Source organism: Saccostrea echinata, unplaced genomic scaffold (assembly GCF_033153115.1).
Source record: "Saccostrea echinata isolate AGI-Se365-2 ecotype Australia unplaced genomic scaffold, CSIRO_AGI_Sech_v1 ptg000020l, whole genome shotgun sequence".
NCBI lineage: Eukaryota > Metazoa > Mollusca > Bivalvia > Ostreida > Ostreidae > Saccostrea > Saccostrea echinata.
This window is the reverse complement of record NW_026889769.1, coordinates 522,501-538,254: the sequence shown is the minus strand read 5'-3', so window position 1 is coordinate 538,254 and position 15,754 is coordinate 522,501. Positions and strand designations below refer to the sequence as shown.

Genomic DNA, 15,754 nt, shown 5'->3' with positions numbered 1-15,754 from the left:
AACAACAATATTTGGAAAATATTTCCTTTTCCTTTTTCAGAAGAACTCAATGCATAAAAAGAATGCTGAAAGTTTGACTTTCAAATACGCCCAGATTCCTGCCAAATATCAATCAAATGCGCCCTCATCCTTAATACAAGGCCGTTCAAAATTACGCGGACTCTGCTATTATTTACTCTTACAGACGTCATATAGAATTGAAATTTCACAGGAACATATTTCTTAAAAATTCCAATAAATTCTTGGTAAAAATTTCTGATTTTATTTAATATCTCATAAAATTATTGCCGATTTGATACTGCTGATGGTGATATACGGAGCACGGCAAAAATGTTGAAAAACAAACATGCGGTATCCAAAATTTTATTCATTTATTTTCCATTTTTTACTATATTATTCAACAACTTTTTTCTAAAAATTCTTTTTATTGTTTTATTATTAAGTATTTAGATTTCTGGCATAATATTTGAAGTACTAACAGAAATATTGTAATTTTTCTCCGATGTGACCCCTTCGAAATCAACTGCAAAAATGACGTCTCGTGATTTGACGGAGCAGCGCACTTTTATCAAATCATGAATGATGCTGGGAAAACGCCAATAGAGACCCAGAATAATCCTAATAACACATGTAGTAAACCAGCGGAATATCCGACACACCTCTACAACATGTAAAAAAGAATTTTAGACCGATAGACCTTAGTCAAAAGGCAATACGGGAGGAATGGAAGAAGTTCATCGACAAAACACTGATCTGGGCTGTTAAGAATGTGATTGAGATCGACTGATGTCAAACTTTACTTCAGAAATATCTGCAGTTTTGGGGTTTAACACACTAAAACATACAATGATAGTTTTATAGTTTTTAAGCTGAATCGGAAATGGTAATACATATGGATGTTTATTCTGGGTGGATAAGGTAACCAAAAACTATACAGTATCAAATACTAAGGGAAAATATTGAGAAAATGAAAGCTCCCAGTTTTTAAAATGCTCGTGACGTTGAAAGTTTTACTGCGCCGTGACTTCATCAGATGTTCCTGTTAAATTACTTGAAATTGATACCAATTTATAATATTTTGGTATGAAATTTTGATGATCATATATGAAAAGATTCTTTAATATTATTTATGACTTTTTGCTTGATTATGTAGTCAAATATATTTACTGTGTAACAAGTCCGCGTAATTTTTGAACGGCCCTCGTAAGTTTAAGGTATATTTACTACTTTGTGACCACGGCCTTCAGTTTGAAATTGCAAAACTCTGAAGAAGTTCAAGAGAGAAAACGTGTTAAATACTAACAGGGCGTAGCTTAGATTGTAGCACGTAAGCACGTGCTTCCACATTGTTCGGTAGGAAAAATGAATTCATAAAAAGTTAAAATGCTTTTCAAAAATAAATTTAAAACACTCTCCGAAGAAAATACTGAACACTGAACTGTAGTAAAATTTGGCATTATTTGTTTAATGTTTTAATTTTTCAATTTATATTAATTTATGAATATCATTTCTATATATAATTTATAAGACTCGAGTTCATGAAAACATGCATGTATGATTGAAATTTCAAAAGCATTACATGTATATAAAGGATAATACATACTTAGTGTAATATTGAATACATGTAAAATGCATATAGGCCTATAACATGCAGTCTAATAATAAGGACATCAGGGAGAACCAAGATTTTTTTCCTCGCTGAAAACGCATTTATGACAATATATATCATTAATAATAACTACAAAAGGTATTTAGAAAAAAAGTATTGATTAGCATTTAACATTTTATGGTTTAAAATGTTATAAATCTTTTTTAAGTCTATCGTCACTTATCTAAAATGCACCAGCTTCCAGGGGCTTCGTACCCAGAGTCCCCTGGACTTCGGCTTGGTCCCATCGGGGCCTTATGCTCCCCCCTCCCCGCCATTTTATGCTTCCACATTGATCGACCCCAAGCTATGCCACAAGATGCGAATTTGGAGTTATAAAAGGCCTGTATGTACAAGTCAACCAAATTACAGAAATTCAGTGTATAACAAAAACATGTATATCTATGGCCATATATGGCACGAAAACAGACACCAAATAAATAAACACCGTGCGTTTCATAAGTCTACCCAACCCAAATTTTGATTTATAAATTAGGGTCCCCATTTTTCTCTGTTTGTGTATGAGGGACTGAGTTTAGGTCCCCAATTCTGTTTGCTTATGAGAAGATGGGTCCCCTAATTTTACACAGAGTCCTCAGATTGGCACTTCCGGGTCCCCATTTTCTAAATTCATGGAAATATCATTCAATCTCAAAGACTCACTCCATCTACTTAAACCAGGATACCTACGAAGTAAAATGAGTTAAACAATACCAAATATGTCATGAAATCGCTTAGTCCCCATTTTAAGTTTTTATGACAGAGTCCCCAGATCGGAGTCCATACACGTAAGGGTGTGTGTGTGTGTGTATGCATGGGTTCAACTTCTTTTATAACCAAAGTTATTTTATACATTACCCTGATTTGACTAAACAAAGTGGGGGCTGGCAAGCCCTTCAATGAACATTTTCAATATTAAGAAGTATATACTACATGCCTGTTATGTACATCTCTAGTCTAAATATTTTTAGAAGAATATTACTGAAAGAATATGGATATCAAAATATTTTTATAAGAATATTACTGAAGGAAAATATGGATGTCAAAATATTTTCAACCTTCATGATTATCCACCGATCCAATAATAAATTATATAATGTAGATTTTATGCATCTGAAGAAAGTATTGTGGCATGCATGCATCCTTTGATACAGTCATCTCTGCAAATGTGTTATAGGATTGGCTTACCCATATATACAGTTTAGCAAGAATAAACCTGTTCCAACAACTTGAACTCACTAAGAGGTCTGATGCTAAAACTGAAGCAAGTCTAGAAGCATTGATTTTTAGATGCATAAACCAAATAATCTGGACACAGACTTGGAATAAGTTGGAAACTATGAATTTCCTCAACAACCAACAAAAGTTGATACTTAGTGATGCCATGGGTATTGCATACAAGTAAACTTTTTCTTGATTTTATTGAAAAGAGCTAAAATTTGAAAAAAAGGGTGATAATGTAGCTTTCATTAATGCACCAAGTTTTACTTGTATCAGACTTGAACTTAAAAATAAGGCATTTTGAAAATCAACAGAACTACCCATGTTCATTGTGCTAATGCATAGGCTTTCCTGGTCTTTGAATAGTAGCATTAAACATAAAGAAGCCAAAAAAAAAAAAAAAATCATTTTTTCATGGTTTTATCATTTTTTAAAAACAGAAACACATATGTTCAACAACAGATTTAAACACAGCTTAACTGAACATCTATAGAGTATGTTGAGAATTTAAACTTATAATCTGGAATAAAACAATAATTTTCATCAATAATCAATATCTTACAGCTACAGACAAAATTTTGACAATAGAGATCCACTGACAGTATATAACTGTATGCCCGCAAAGATATGTATACTATAATGGTTATAAACATTTCAATACCATATTGCACAACATAAAATTAGTACAATGCTTAAGTGTAGATAAGAAAAAATTATTATTTTTAAAAGATTCAAACAATAAAAAATAACCAATAGGAAAAGCCCACTGTTCATTTTTGTAATTACATCAAAAATATCATGGAAAAGTCATGCATCTAAAAATACAGCATTTCACTTTTTTCAGTTTTGGCAAATGTAACTTTGTCATAATGGCTGTAAACCTAAAGATGCTGATATGAAGATCAAAAACCTTCTATTTAAATAACTGAAATGTACATTTTTTAAATTAATCAAATTCTATTTTTTTTTTCTCTGCAACAATAACTGTCTAAAAATGAGATATATCAAATGCTATTCTCCTCCCTACCACAAAAACAAAATACAATTTATAAATAGTATAAATTTTGTTTAATATCAATGTTTGTGAGCCATATAAAGCAATAATTAATTACATCAAAACATTCAAACCTAATTAGGGATAGAAGCACTTCATAAATTCATGTACCAATAATCCTGAGGCTTGACCCAATGAATAACTTTTTTGAGGAACCAATAATTAATACCATGTTCAAAAATTTAAAGAAAGGTTATGTAACTGGAAGCTTCACTGTCGAGACAATTTTGCTCAGAAAACATCATCTTGATTAATGAGGTACCACTTTACAGAATTAGTTCTATCAAATCAACAAATAGCTAATAACAATATTTAAACCATACCTCAACAGTACCTAACCATTACTGATGTTCTAATGGCATTGATTACCATTAATATAAATAATCAAACAACATCTATCAAAGCTTTACGCCAAATGGGACTTTTATTCATACACCTAATAAAGCACATTTTGTGACCAAATTAAATCATAAGCTGAATAGTTATTATGTGAAACTCATGGTGCTGAAACTGCCAAAATTGTATGATAATGTCCATTTCTAACCCTAAAATGAGGATTAAATTGATCTAAAATGTCCAAAATTCTTATTGATCAATAACGTAATTTGAATGATAAATACTGTACAGGTATGTTTTACATTAGATATAATTTCCCATCATAAATGATCTGACATGTCTTTTCTATTCTAAATCCTTTAGGCCATCACACAGGAAGTTGGCTCTGCAATTGCCACCAGAGGGTGTGTGATCTGGTAACCAAGAGAACCGTCTTGCTTCAAATTCCTCTGAAGGGGCACAGTGGGGAATGTCTGCAAGAAGAAATAAATTGAAGTATGATCAAATACTGTATTTTCTTAAGAAGTTTGCCACTGGATAAAGATGTGTAATTATTTACTGTAAGGGTTCTTTAATTTCAAAAACAATAATGTGAGACTGAAATAAATACATGTACATCACATAATATTAAAATACATGTTATTGTAGCTTAAAATATATTTCATTATTAGGTATTGTTACTTGAGAACTCACTTTTGCCCACAAGTGTGTCCTTAACAGCCTTCATGTTCTTCATGCATTCTTTTGATGCTACTTGGTGGTCCACCATTGGCTTCGGATAATCTACTCCCACAATACATTTTGCTTTCTGTTGGACAGGAAGTGGGGCTTTCCATGGCTCGAACAAATACCTCAGTGGCATGTCTTTTAACACTGGTAGATATCGCCTAGAAACAGCAAAAAATCTTTTCTGTTATTTTGGTACATAACTGTAGCAATTTACACATGTACAATGTTGCATGCATGGAAACTGAAATATTTCCAATCAGATGGCCTTAAAATCAAGTACAATACACTTAGTAGTGTTGAAAGGGTAAAAAAATTACTTTTAATGCACTTCCATATGATGATGCATTTATAAATTCTGAATATCTTTCTTAGATACCTGACATATTCTCCTGATGGGTCCATTCGTTTCCCATATCGTACAGGACAGAAGCAGTTGGGACATTGTAGGACTTTTTCAAAGGCTGAACTGGAGACCCACATCCAATTCCCAGCACAGACTGACCAATCAGCATCGAGTAAGTATTTATAAAACACCTAGATTAAAAATAATAAGGTTGACCAATATAAAATTACTCCAATTCCTTTATTTCATATCTGCAGGAAAAAATGTCATAATAAAACTGTGAGATTTTTTCATGTTGTTGTTCAAACTGTTTCAAAATGTTTTCATTTCTTTGTAGTAACTCTTTTTAATAATACATAATTATACAAATGTACATGTAATTTCAGATGAATATGACGATTTTTAAAAGTATTTGAATATCTTGCCTTTAGTCCAACTTCCCAGCTAAGCCAAAGATCCCCACGGGTCAGGAAGCACGCCACAGCATGACGGGCAACATGATGGATCCAGCCTTCCTGAAGAAGCTGTTTCATTATGGCATCAATCCAGGGATATCCAGTCTCACCCTGTTATAACAGACAACTCAATACATCTCATCTTCAACACAATTTCATTTACATTTGTACATACACATGTACAGTGTACTATATAAATGGACAAATATTCTTGATTTCCTAAACAGACATTTAATATATCAGTGTTTTCCCCTTTACATCAGAATTAGTATGTAACATCAATCTTTAATTGATGATTCAATACATTAATGGTGTAATTCTTATCATTTTAAAATTCAAAACATGAGTATGAGTTTAATTAGATTTTTCAACTACCATGATAATTTCACAAAAACTTGTTATCACAATAAAACAACTAATGACAAAACTACGAGTTTACTGTTGAATCATTATTATTTGCGGGGGTCAGTCACTCAGTGTTTGTGGGCAAGAAAAATGTTGGTGGTTCGTGGGGACATAATTTCGTGGACAACTCATAAATACAGAAGATTCAATGAATAAATATGTTGACAAAATAATTGTTCATGGGAATGTAAATTTGTGGATAAGGGTGACCCATGAAATCCACGAACATTGATCGCCCACAAACATTGATGATTTCATAGTAATTACCTTGGTCCACTTCTCTTCATGTTCTGGATTCTCGTACCATGGTATGTTGAGACAGATTGGGTTAGGCTCCATCTTGTCATAGTTGATGTTATTGACAGCCATGGTATAGAAGTATTCCCTCCACATCAGCTGTGCTGAGAGGGAGACTGGGGCACACACTGATGGCTTTACCTTAAAATGCAATGCAGTGGGTCTTGAATTGAGCTGAAAAATGCCCATATTACATGTATTTCTTCTCTACTTAAAGACTATTAGATTCCAGTGAAAAAATATTTGATCCAGGGCTTTCTTTGCATTTTCATATTTTTTAAAAATATGATTTCTGAGTTTTGGAGGATTTTATATCTCCTTTCAGGTCTCCTGATTCAAATACTTTATTCTCACCTGAAAATAATTCTGGATAGACAATATCCACATGTGCATCTTTATATTTACTTTTTATTCTCTTAAGAATGCATTTAAAGGCAACTTATAAACTTTACAGTACATTTTTTTCTAGGGAAAAAAAAAGAACTTTTGAAACTCTATAGAATATATAATGACCCAGCAGGGCTCTCATGGCTCTTTCTGGGAATGGAGCCAGGATCTTTTAAAGTGGGAAAATTATTACTAGCACCTTCTTGGGAATTTTGGGAAAATGATTATTATATATAAAAATTCATCATGCTTTCAGTTTCTGGTGTTTGTTAACCAAATTCTGTTTAACAATGTTTAGGAATATGAGTACAGCAAGTAGAGTAAACTTAAACTTAAACATAACAAGTTTAGCAATCAGGTAATGATATATCTGTATATAATATGTTCTTTAATTTCGGAGGGGGGGATTAATATACTCTGATGGGAAAAAATGTACCCTTTTAAATTTGGAATGGGGCCTTTCAACATCAGAATGAGCAACAGAGAGCCCTGCATGATGTATTCCTTTATTTTTTTGTTTGAAATCTTATGTATAAATTATCATACAAACAGTTTTCAACATTTGACAGATGGGATTCCAAATACATGCAGATTGAAGGAGACATGTATTTACATTCACAAATACACATGTAAGGCTACATAAAATTGAAATTGCAGTTCTGGGGCCCACGTGCATCCATTTTGAGATAGTCACATTGCAAATTTTATCATACATGTATTTTCAATAAAATAAAAAGTTGGTATGCAGAGACCAATCCTTGAAAAAAAATTCCACCCTCATTTTCTCGTAGTTCTGCACTTTATTTTTGGTTTTGGTATACATTTTGTTTTAACATGGACATCAACAGCCATATAACATGGATGCTTTCTTTGAGAAAAATGAAAAATATTCATACAGTTCAACTTGTCTTCCGTAATTCGAACACTGATATCTAGAATACCATGGATATGCCAAAAAGATCTGGAATTCCAACCCCTTATTCTTTAAGTACATGTATTTTACCCTGGATATCACAAATCCTTGGATATCTCTTAAATTTTTCTTGGTCCCATTAAGTTCGAGATAAAGAGGTTTGACTGTATTTGGTTATTTTGTGAGATGTTGAACATACATGTATCTACAGAATATCTCCAGTAAAATAAATAAAGCAATAATATTCATTGTTATTTTTATAGAAAATTCTGGAATAAAAAAAGGACTCATGCATCTAATTAACTGTCAAAATAAAGGTATTAAAAAACCTCCCCTCTGCATCTGTTTTTAAGAAAATTGGCCTGAGAACCATAATATCAATTCTACTTGGCCTAATGTCATGCATGCCATGTTTCATTCTTACCTCTTTGAACTTGTCATGGATTCTCCAGTAGAACATGCGGACAGACAGACAGCCAAACCTGAGGTGTGCACTCAGACTGAGAGGTGGAGAAAGGAGGTCTGGGTAATACTGGTTAGGCATCACATAACCTTTCTCATAGGCCTGAAAGTACAACATCAAAAGTATAAGAGTTAATCACTCGTACGAAATGGTTGTAAATGGACAGAATAGATCTCCTGAGTGACTCAGGTGACCTAATTACATTAAGGAACAGCCCCAACTACTTTGTCAAAGTGAGATTCTGTTCAATACAAGAGTTAGGAATATGCACCACTGTATTTTTTTTAGATGGTTAATAAAACTGGGAAGTGATTAAAAGCATAAAAAATGTAGGTAGTAGGTCAAATCAATTTTTTATCCATCTCAAAATTATCCAATCTGGTAACATGCATATATTCACTACAGACATGTGCAACTATATTCTTGCTGAAATAAATATATATTATCATTATACTGATGTAAGCTTTGACCTCAAACAGACCTTTTCTTCATGGTTCATGCGAATCTCTAATAATTCCAGTGCTCTTGTTTCCCCACCTTGCCATTTCACAATGGGATTCCTCTGTTCTTCATATTCTGGTCTCACATCTGTAAATACACCATAAAATGTAAATCATACATATAGTCCAGTGTTTTACAGCTTGGCAGATCCTGCAAGCAGGCTGATAATTTTAGAACTGGTTTTTCAAAGTTAAACATTTTTATCACAAAAATTATCATTACAAAAAGTATAAGGAGAGTCAAAGAACTATTCATTAATTTTCTTCTACAATTGATCCTAACCTGAAAGTTGCTTACTAAAGCTATGTAAAAAAATAAGTCTGAATAGAAATTTAATTTTCGATTGAATCTGAACTAAAAAGGCAAAACTGGAACACTCACTCAAGTCCTCTAGAGAAGGGATCCCGAACTGTTTGTCATGATTGTTACTGACAGGGAGATCTATATCGGTGAAGTCTGGGTCCTCCACTGGCCTAGGGGGGTCCCCAATGGTGGAGGTCACAAGATTAAACAGGGAGAAGGTCAAAGGTGGGCTACCTCCATTGTTCTCAATTACTCTGAAAATTAATCAATTCAGCATAACTTAAACCATTAAAGTACCATTAATATTGTAGATTCCTAAATATACGCAAGGAATAAATTATCATGTAATTACGCCAGGAACACCGCATTAAATAAAACAACGCACTTTTATTTTTACGGTGCTTTAATGTATGTAAAGTCTCTAGATAAATCACCCATTCACGAATTATTTTTCTCGCGATTTGACGTCATTCGGCCATTTCGCGATATTAAGTGCTCACGTAAAATAAGGAATCTACAGTACATACTGTACAAGTATTTTTTGTAATGTTTTAATAATACAGGGTAAAACTCCTGCCTTCCATGATCATGAATAGATAGATTAAGCTATGATCACAGAGTTTGAACTATAGCTGAAAAACTACTAATGTCCACTTTACAACAATCAAGTTCACTGATTTGTAAAATAATGATGACTAGAGTTCCAGACATTAGTTTATTAGCTATGTACAAGTCTCTTCGGCCATTACATGTACGTTTTTCAAATATCTGTATGCAACAATCAATGTAAAATGAAGTCAGTCATAAAAAAAAAACAACGTTTAGAGAAATCAGAAATTTTCACTCATTTTTGGACCATAAATATTGAACAAATACCTGTAGTATGCTCATTAAGGGGCTAGAGAATTATAATACAACACTTAGAAGACTTACTCGTTTGGGTCCCACAGTGTGTGGGAGACTTTTTCTACATACTGCACATTTCTCTTGTTTAGTAGTTTCTTTACAGCATTATCTCGTTCCTGCCAGACTGGTTCAGGGTCTGCCTCAAATGTCACCTTAGTGATTCCCCATTCCTACTCAAATAAACACAGCCATCATTTTTTTTTAATATTGCAAAATCAGTATTATCCACATGAAATGTTCCTGATTCTTATCTAATTATAGACTCTAAATTACTGATTGTTGAAAACCTAACCATTAATCTATTGTTGTAATATATGAAAAAAAAAATTAATCATCATATAATATAACCACCTGCTCTTATTATTACCACATTGATTTTTTTTTTGGTTGTTGTTGAAGAAATACCAAATGGTATCCTTTTTAAAATCAAGTTCAGCAAATTACTCAAGTAAACCCTGCTGGTTTACACCAGTTCTTTAATTTTTTATACACTGAAATAAAATCTGACAAAACATAAACTCAATAGAGGTTCTCTGTTTGGAAAAACAGCATATTGCCAAGTTTTATTTTTTTCATCAAGTTCTTTTAACTCTGCAACTAAGATTCGGACAGCTATCATGAACAAAATATGAAAGTAACTATATAGCCAAAAAAAAGACATCTGAAAAATCGAGCAACAGTCATCTTTCAAAAACTTAGTTGATATATTACAGCTTTCGTAGTTATTTAAGGAATCACTGTCTAGTTAGTAGAGTATGCCAGGGCATCAACGATAGTTGGAAACATAGGATAATTTGCATAACGGGCAAAGCCCATTATGCATAAATTATCCCACGTTTCCAACTATCATTGATGTCCCTGGCATACTCTACTAACTAGACAGTGATTCCTTATATTTCCATTTCATTGTGAAATAAAATAGTAAATTTAGATTTTTAAAAATGTAGACTATAGATTTAAATTACATGAGGCCTCACATGTCAATTTCAATAGTCCCCGCCCACTGACGTCAAACACAAAGGCAGTCGCACGAGATTTACATGTATGCATATTAGGCCTCCTTAGCGTCAGACACAAAGACAGCCGCACGAGAATTACATGCATATTAGGCCTTCTTAGCTCCTGACCTTTCGCTTGGGGAAATTTACATTCAGGTAGAATGATCAAGAAATCAACTCAACTAACTTTCAAAGAGTTATCACAGAGAAAACAAATAGAAATGGAAATATTAATCAACAGTTACAGTAATTAAAATTTCACCTCAATCAGTCTGGTAAAAATGTCGGTAGGTTGGCCCTGGAAACAGTACAGTCGAGATCCGACTTTCTTTAGATTTTTGTCCAGATCATGCAGACATTCCAGAAGAAAATGAAATCGATTATATCCTGCTGTATTTGTTCCTGAAAGATATGAACAAAGATGACATGTCTTTTGTTTAGAATTCATATAATGAAAAACTGATGTAACTATGGAATATTTTCTCATCAAAGAAATGAAGTATTATATACATCTATCCTAAGAAATTACACCTGGATCAATCATATAATGTAGGATGAATACTCTACTTCAATTTAATACATCATTCCTTAACACAATTTTCTCAATTCAAAAAAAAAAGGGCACTATGCCATCTCAAAATTGACTCATTTTCATCATGGATCAGATATAAATATATATTGCACTTTTTTAGACTTTGTTATTATTGTGGCATAGTACATGTTGTAACTATAGATAGTCATTCTCAAAAAAAAAAAAAGAAAAGCCAATTCAATTCATTTTAGTCCATAAATTAAGTTGAATTTCATATTCATTGTTGGTTTATATGGAAGTATAAGAATTACAAGTACTTTCTTCATAAATATTTAAAAGAAACTTTAGTACAAAGTAATTTACTGAATTGCCAGCTTCAATTTTACATTGCATGGGTCTTTCCTTAATGTTTAAGCAAAGGAAAGATGTCATGCATTAATAATACACAATGTATTACAGATTTGCACAAATATGCATTTAATTTTACATATAATTTGTAAATATCAGCACTTATTGGTTACCTGCAACTTCACCATCAAATATGAATACAGGGTAAAACTTGTCACACTCTGACAGGCCCTCAATTAAAGATGGGTTGTCATGGAGACGTAGTCCATGACGGAACCAATGAACCACAACTTCCTGTTGATTGATATTCATTCTGTTTCCCTCTTTAATTAAATCTCTGTTGCAAAAAAGAAAGCAAAATAAAAAAATCATGTATACATAAAAAAAATTATACATAAAAAATAAAAATAAATGGAAAATTCAATAAATGGTTGATTAAGCACAAAGCATAATTAAATCCAAATTAATGAAAAGTAAAAAAGTACATTAATTTGTTTTTTATCAAACACAATTCCCTTTTTAAAAAGAAAATTTCTATGATAGTTTATCAATATTTGACATTTGACCTCAAAGCATGACCTAATGTATTTTTTCTTTAACATGTTTACTCACTACAAAATCTGTGCATACAGAGAATACTCTGCAATGTTTTGTAGTTGAATATGGAATTAATTTTACAAGTCTTGTGAGAATAGATACTTTTCATGAGTGCAAAGCGTAAGTGAAAACAAAAAAAATCCAGTCTCAAAGTGAAATGAATTTGAAATTCATATCCAACTACAAAGCTTATAATTTTCAATTAATTACTTGGTTTTTGTTTTGCCTAAATTACCTACGTACGTCTTTTTAATGAAATTTCAAATAATATACAAGAAGGACCATAAGAATGGCACAACGAAGTAGATGAAACAAAGGAAGATGCTCAAGGGCTTTAACGGTCACTCGAGTATAATAAAACATTGTAAAGGATCCATGGAGTATAACACTGGAGGTACTGAGAGCAAACTCACAAAATAATACCCCCCTCCTTTCCCCCCAGACGAGGAGAAGAAATTTAGAGGATTTATGCTTTTTAAATATCTGATCTGCCATAACACGAGAACTGACCAAATGGCCATGAAATTCACAATTTTGGAAGAGGCACCTTTCCTCATTATAATCATGCACTTATTTTATCTGCTTTATACCCAGGAGCAGAGAAGATTTTCAAAGAATTAATGCATTTTTTACTATATATTCAATAGAGTCCTGCCCTAAAAACAGAACCCCTGACCCAGGGGCCATGAAATTCACAATTTTGGAAGAGACATCCTTATTTATCATAACTGTGCACTTACTTTGTTTGCATAATATCCAGGAGAAGAGAAAAAGATTTTCAAAGAAATAATGTGCTTTCAACATATAATCAATATAGCCTCCCCTCCCACAACACGAGAACCTCTGACCCTGGGGCCACAAATTTAACAATTTTGAAAGAAGCACCCTTGCTCACCATAACTATGCACTTAATTTTTATGCTAAATACACAGGAGCTGAGAAAAAGATTTTAAAATAATTAATGCATTTTCACTAAATAATCTATAGAGCCCCCTACCCTGGGCCACAAATTTTACAATTTTGGAAGAGACACTCTTGCTCATTATAAACATGCACTTAGTTTATCTGCTAAATATACACACACAAAAAAAAATTAATGCATCTTCAACAGAGGACCATAAGAACCCCATCCTATCTCCAGAACCCCTGACCTTGGTGATATGAATTTCATAATTTTGGTAGAGGGCTCAGTGCTTATTACAACTATGCCAACAGTTTGACTGCTTGATGTCCAGGAGTAAAGAAGAAGATTTTTAAAGATAACACTAATTTTCATGGTTTCAGCCTCATCCCTCACAATTCCAAAAGTGGGATCAGGTGCCTAGTAGAAGTTAGCATTCCCTGTCGACTGGTCACACCTGCCTTGAGCCCTATATATTGATCAGGTAGACGGAATAATCCATTCAAATTTAGTATAAAAACATAGGCCTCAACTGGTATGAAATAAGTCAAAAGACAAGAGGCCCATGGGCCACATCGCTCACCTGAGCACATTGGCAAGGCAGAAGCACAAATCAGTTCAGTATTGAAAAGATTACCGGGGGGGGGGGGGGGGGGGGGGCTCCTCCCTATCCCAGGGGTCATCATTTGAACAAACTTGAATCTACACTACCTGAGGATGCTTCCATATCAATATGACTAAACATAGCTTTTCTGTTCTTGAGAAGAAATTTTTTTCTATATGTTCTTATGTAAAACTTTCGATCCCCCTATTGGGCCCCACCCTACCCTCGGGGGTCATCATTTGAACAAAATTGAATTTACACTACCTGAGGATGCTTCCATATCAAAATGACTAAACATGATTTTCAGTTCTTGAGAAGAAGATATTTTCCTATATGTTCCTATGTAAAATTTTCGATCCCCCATTATAGCCCATCCCTATCCCCTGGGGTCATCATTTTAACAAACTTGAATCTACACTACCTGAGGATGCTTCCATATCAAAATGACTAATCATGGCTTTGCAGTTCTTCATCAGAAGATATCTTCCTATACATTTCTATTTCAGACTTTTATCCTCCATTGTGGCCCCACCCTAACCCAGGGGGTCATGATTTGAACAAACTTGAATCTACACTACCTGAGGATACTTCCACATAAATATGATCAATCAGGGCTTTGCTGTTCCTGAGAAGAAGATTTTTAAAGATTTTTCCTATATATTTCTATGTAAAACTTTGATCCTCCATTGTGGCCCCGCCCTATCCCCGGGAGGTCAGGATTTGAACAAATTTGAATCTACACTACCTGAGGATACTTCCACATAAATATGATCAATCAGGGCTTTGCTGTTCCTGAGAAGAAGATTTTTAAAGATTTTTCCTATATATTTCTATGTAAAACTTTGATCCTCCATTGTGGCCCCGCCCTATCCCCGGGAGGTCAGGATTTGAACAAATTTGAATCTACACTACCTGAGGATACTTCCACATAAATATGATCAATCAGGGCTTTGCTGTTCATGAGAAGAAGATTTTTAAAGATTTTTCCTATATATTTCTATGTAAAACTTTGATCCTCCATTGTGGCCCCGCCCTACCCCCGGGGGGTCAGGATTTGAACAAACTTGAATCTACACTACCTGAGGATACTTCCACATAAATATGATCAATCAGGGCTTTGCTGTTCCTGAGAAGAAGATTTTTAAAGATTTTTCCTATATATTTCTATGTAAAACTTTGATCCTCCATTGTGGCCCCGCCCTATCCCCGGGAGGTCAGGATTTGAACAAATTTGAATCTACACTACCTGAGGATACTTCCACATAAATATGATCAATCAGGGCTTTGCTGTTCCTGAGAAGAAGATTTTTAAAGATTTTTCCTATATATTTCTATGTAAAACTTTGATCCTCCATTGTGGCCCCGCCCTATCCCCGGGAGGTCAGAATTTGAACAAATTTGAATCTACACTACCTGAGGATACTTCCACATAAATATGATCAATCAGGGCTTTGCTGTTCCTGAGAAGAAGATTTTTAAAGATTTTTCCTATATATTTCTATGTAAAACTTTGATCCTCCATTGTGGCCCCGCCCTACCCCCGGGGGGTCAGGATTTGAACAAACTTGAATCTACACTACCTGAGGATGCTTTCATATAAATATGATCAATCAGGGCTTTGCTGTTCCTGAGAAGAAGATTTTTAAAGATTTTTCCTATATATTTCTATGTAAAACTTTGATCCTCCATTGTGGCCCCGCCCTACCCCCGGGGGGTCAGGATTTGAACAAACTTGAATCTACACTACCTGAGGATGCTTTCATATAAATATGACTAATCAGGGCTTTGCTGTTCCTGAGAAGAAGATTTTTAA

At 33.6% G+C, this 15,754-nt stretch overlaps 1 protein-coding gene across 1 annotated transcript in view; it reads right to left on the bottom strand.

The window, feature by feature from the left end:
* Positions 1-3,272: 3,272 nt before the first annotated feature.
* The window catches only part of LOC133189874 (cryptochrome-1-like), a 25,080-nt gene continuing 12,598 nt past the window's right edge, over positions 3,273-15,754 (bottom strand). The window contains exons 3-13 of the mRNA XM_061325271.1: positions 12,013-12,176; positions 11,222-11,361; positions 9,989-10,131; positions 9,134-9,309; positions 8,733-8,839; positions 8,213-8,353; positions 6,459-6,629; positions 5,757-5,897; positions 5,365-5,522; positions 4,953-5,146; positions 3,273-4,732 (exon numbers count right to left, since the gene is read on the bottom strand). Of these exons, the coding sequence (XP_061181255.1) occupies positions 4,605-4,732; positions 4,953-5,146; positions 5,365-5,522; positions 5,757-5,897; positions 6,459-6,629; positions 8,213-8,353; positions 8,733-8,839; positions 9,134-9,309; positions 9,989-10,131; positions 11,222-11,361; positions 12,013-12,151 (1,638 nt within the window). The 5' untranslated portion in view covers positions 12,152-12,176 and the 3' untranslated portion in view covers positions 3,273-4,604. The remainder of the gene's footprint in view (positions 4,733-4,952; positions 5,147-5,364; positions 5,523-5,756; positions 5,898-6,458; positions 6,630-8,212; positions 8,354-8,732; positions 8,840-9,133; positions 9,310-9,988; positions 10,132-11,221; positions 11,362-12,012; positions 12,177-15,754) is intronic.